Source organism: Lynx canadensis, chromosome A2 (genome assembly GCF_007474595.2).
Source record: "Lynx canadensis isolate LIC74 chromosome A2, mLynCan4.pri.v2, whole genome shotgun sequence".
Lineage (NCBI taxonomy): Eukaryota > Metazoa > Chordata > Mammalia > Carnivora > Felidae > Lynx > Lynx canadensis.
Genome location: NC_044304.2, coordinates 156,652,261 through 156,653,899, shown reverse-complemented (window position 1 = coordinate 156,653,899; position 1,639 = coordinate 156,652,261). Strand labels below are relative to the sequence as shown.

General features: G+C 43.7%; 1 protein-coding gene across 1 annotated transcript; it reads left to right on the top strand.

The window, feature by feature from the left end:
* The first annotated feature begins 412 nt into the window (after positions 1-412).
* On the top strand, positions 413-1,357 carry LOC115500922 (olfactory receptor 9A4-like). Its single transcript, XM_030295692.1, has one exon. The coding sequence runs from the start codon at positions 413-415 to the stop codon at positions 1,355-1,357; it is 945 nt and encodes a 314-aa protein (XP_030151552.1).
* Positions 1,358-1,639: the final 282 nt, after the last annotated feature.

The window sequence follows — 1,639 nt, the reverse complement described above, 5'->3', positions numbered from 1 at the left end:
ACACCCTTATGTCATCTGCTACAGTTAACATAAGAAGAATGACACGGTCCCCGGACTGGTGTGGCTGATCAACACAGCTTCATAAGTGGTCAGTTTAGACACTCTTATCCTCTGTCCCTGGAGAGAAGGCCTATCCTGTGGTGTAAAAAGACAGAGAACGTTTTCTTATCCTCAGTAGAGATTCAGGAGTCTTCCCCTATTCCAGACAGGCAGACTTGTGCTAGATTGAAGGTGATCACATTTATGTCTGACCTTGTACAGAGCATTGCAGTCGGGCATGTCACCAGGTTTTCAGTTGAAAATATTTTCTCATCCTAACCTGTCTTCCTTCTCTTTGGAGAACAGGACTATGTGGAGCCATGTTACCAGTCTCTGATGTCTAGATTTTACAAGGAGCAGAAAAAAGGAGTATATGATGAGGAATATTTCTAGTGCTACTGAATTCTGCCTTCTAGGCTTTCCTGGGTCCCAAGAACTACACCACATTCTTTTTGCCATATTCTTTTTCTTCTACTCAGTGACATTAATGGGAAACACAGTCATCATTGTGATTGTTTGTGTGGATAAACGTCTGCAGTCTCCCATGTATTTCTTCCTTGGTCATTTGTCTGCCTTGGAGATCATGATCACAACTATTACTGTGCCCATGCTGCTTTGGGGATTGCTGCTTCCTGGGATGCACACAGTATCTCTGGCTGCATGTGTCACCCAGCTCTTCCTGTACCTTGCTGTGGGGACCACAGAGTTTGTGTTACTGGGAGCAATGGCTGTGGATCGTTATGTGGCTGTCTGTAACCCTTTGAGGTACAACATCATTATGAACAGCCACACCTGCATCTGGGTGGTCATTGTGTCATGGGTGTTTGGGTTCCTCTCTGAAATATGGCCAGTCTATGCCACATTTCAATTTACCTTCTGCAAGTCAAATCTGTTAGACCACTTTTTTTGTGAACGTGGGCAACTGCTCAAACTATCCTGTGGTGACACTCTTTTCACAGAGTTTGTTCTCTTCTTAATGGCTGTTGTCATTATCATTGGTTCACTGACCCCAACAATAGTCTCCTACACCTACATCATCTCTACCATCCTCAAGATCCCCACAGCCTCGGGCCGGAGGAAAGCCTTCTCTACGTGTGCTTCTCACTTCACCTTTGTTGTGATCGGCTATGGCAGTTGCTTGTTCCTCTATGTGAAACCTAAGCAAACACAGGCTGCTGAGTACAACAAGATAGTTTCCCTGTTTATTTCTGTGGTAACCCCTTTCCTGAACCCTTTCATCTTCACCCTGAGGAATGACAAAGTCAAAGAGGCCCTTCGGGATGGTATGAAACGCTGCTGTCGACTGGTAAAGGATTAAATCTCTCTACATCAGTTTTGGGTGGCAATGTCTTCAGTATAAATTATTCACTAACCTAGAAACCCTAGCTCCTCTCTTATAATTATCATCTTTTCAAAGATCAGTTTTGTACAACCTCCAATCTGTGCTGTTGGAGAAGACAAGACAGATAAAAATGAAACCTATTCTCTGCACACTAGAATCTCTTTCCTCAGTTTGTGATGGTTCCCCTCTTGAACCATGGAGGAATATCCTTGGGAAGTGGGATGATTAAAGAAAGGTAATACACACATGTTTATAGCT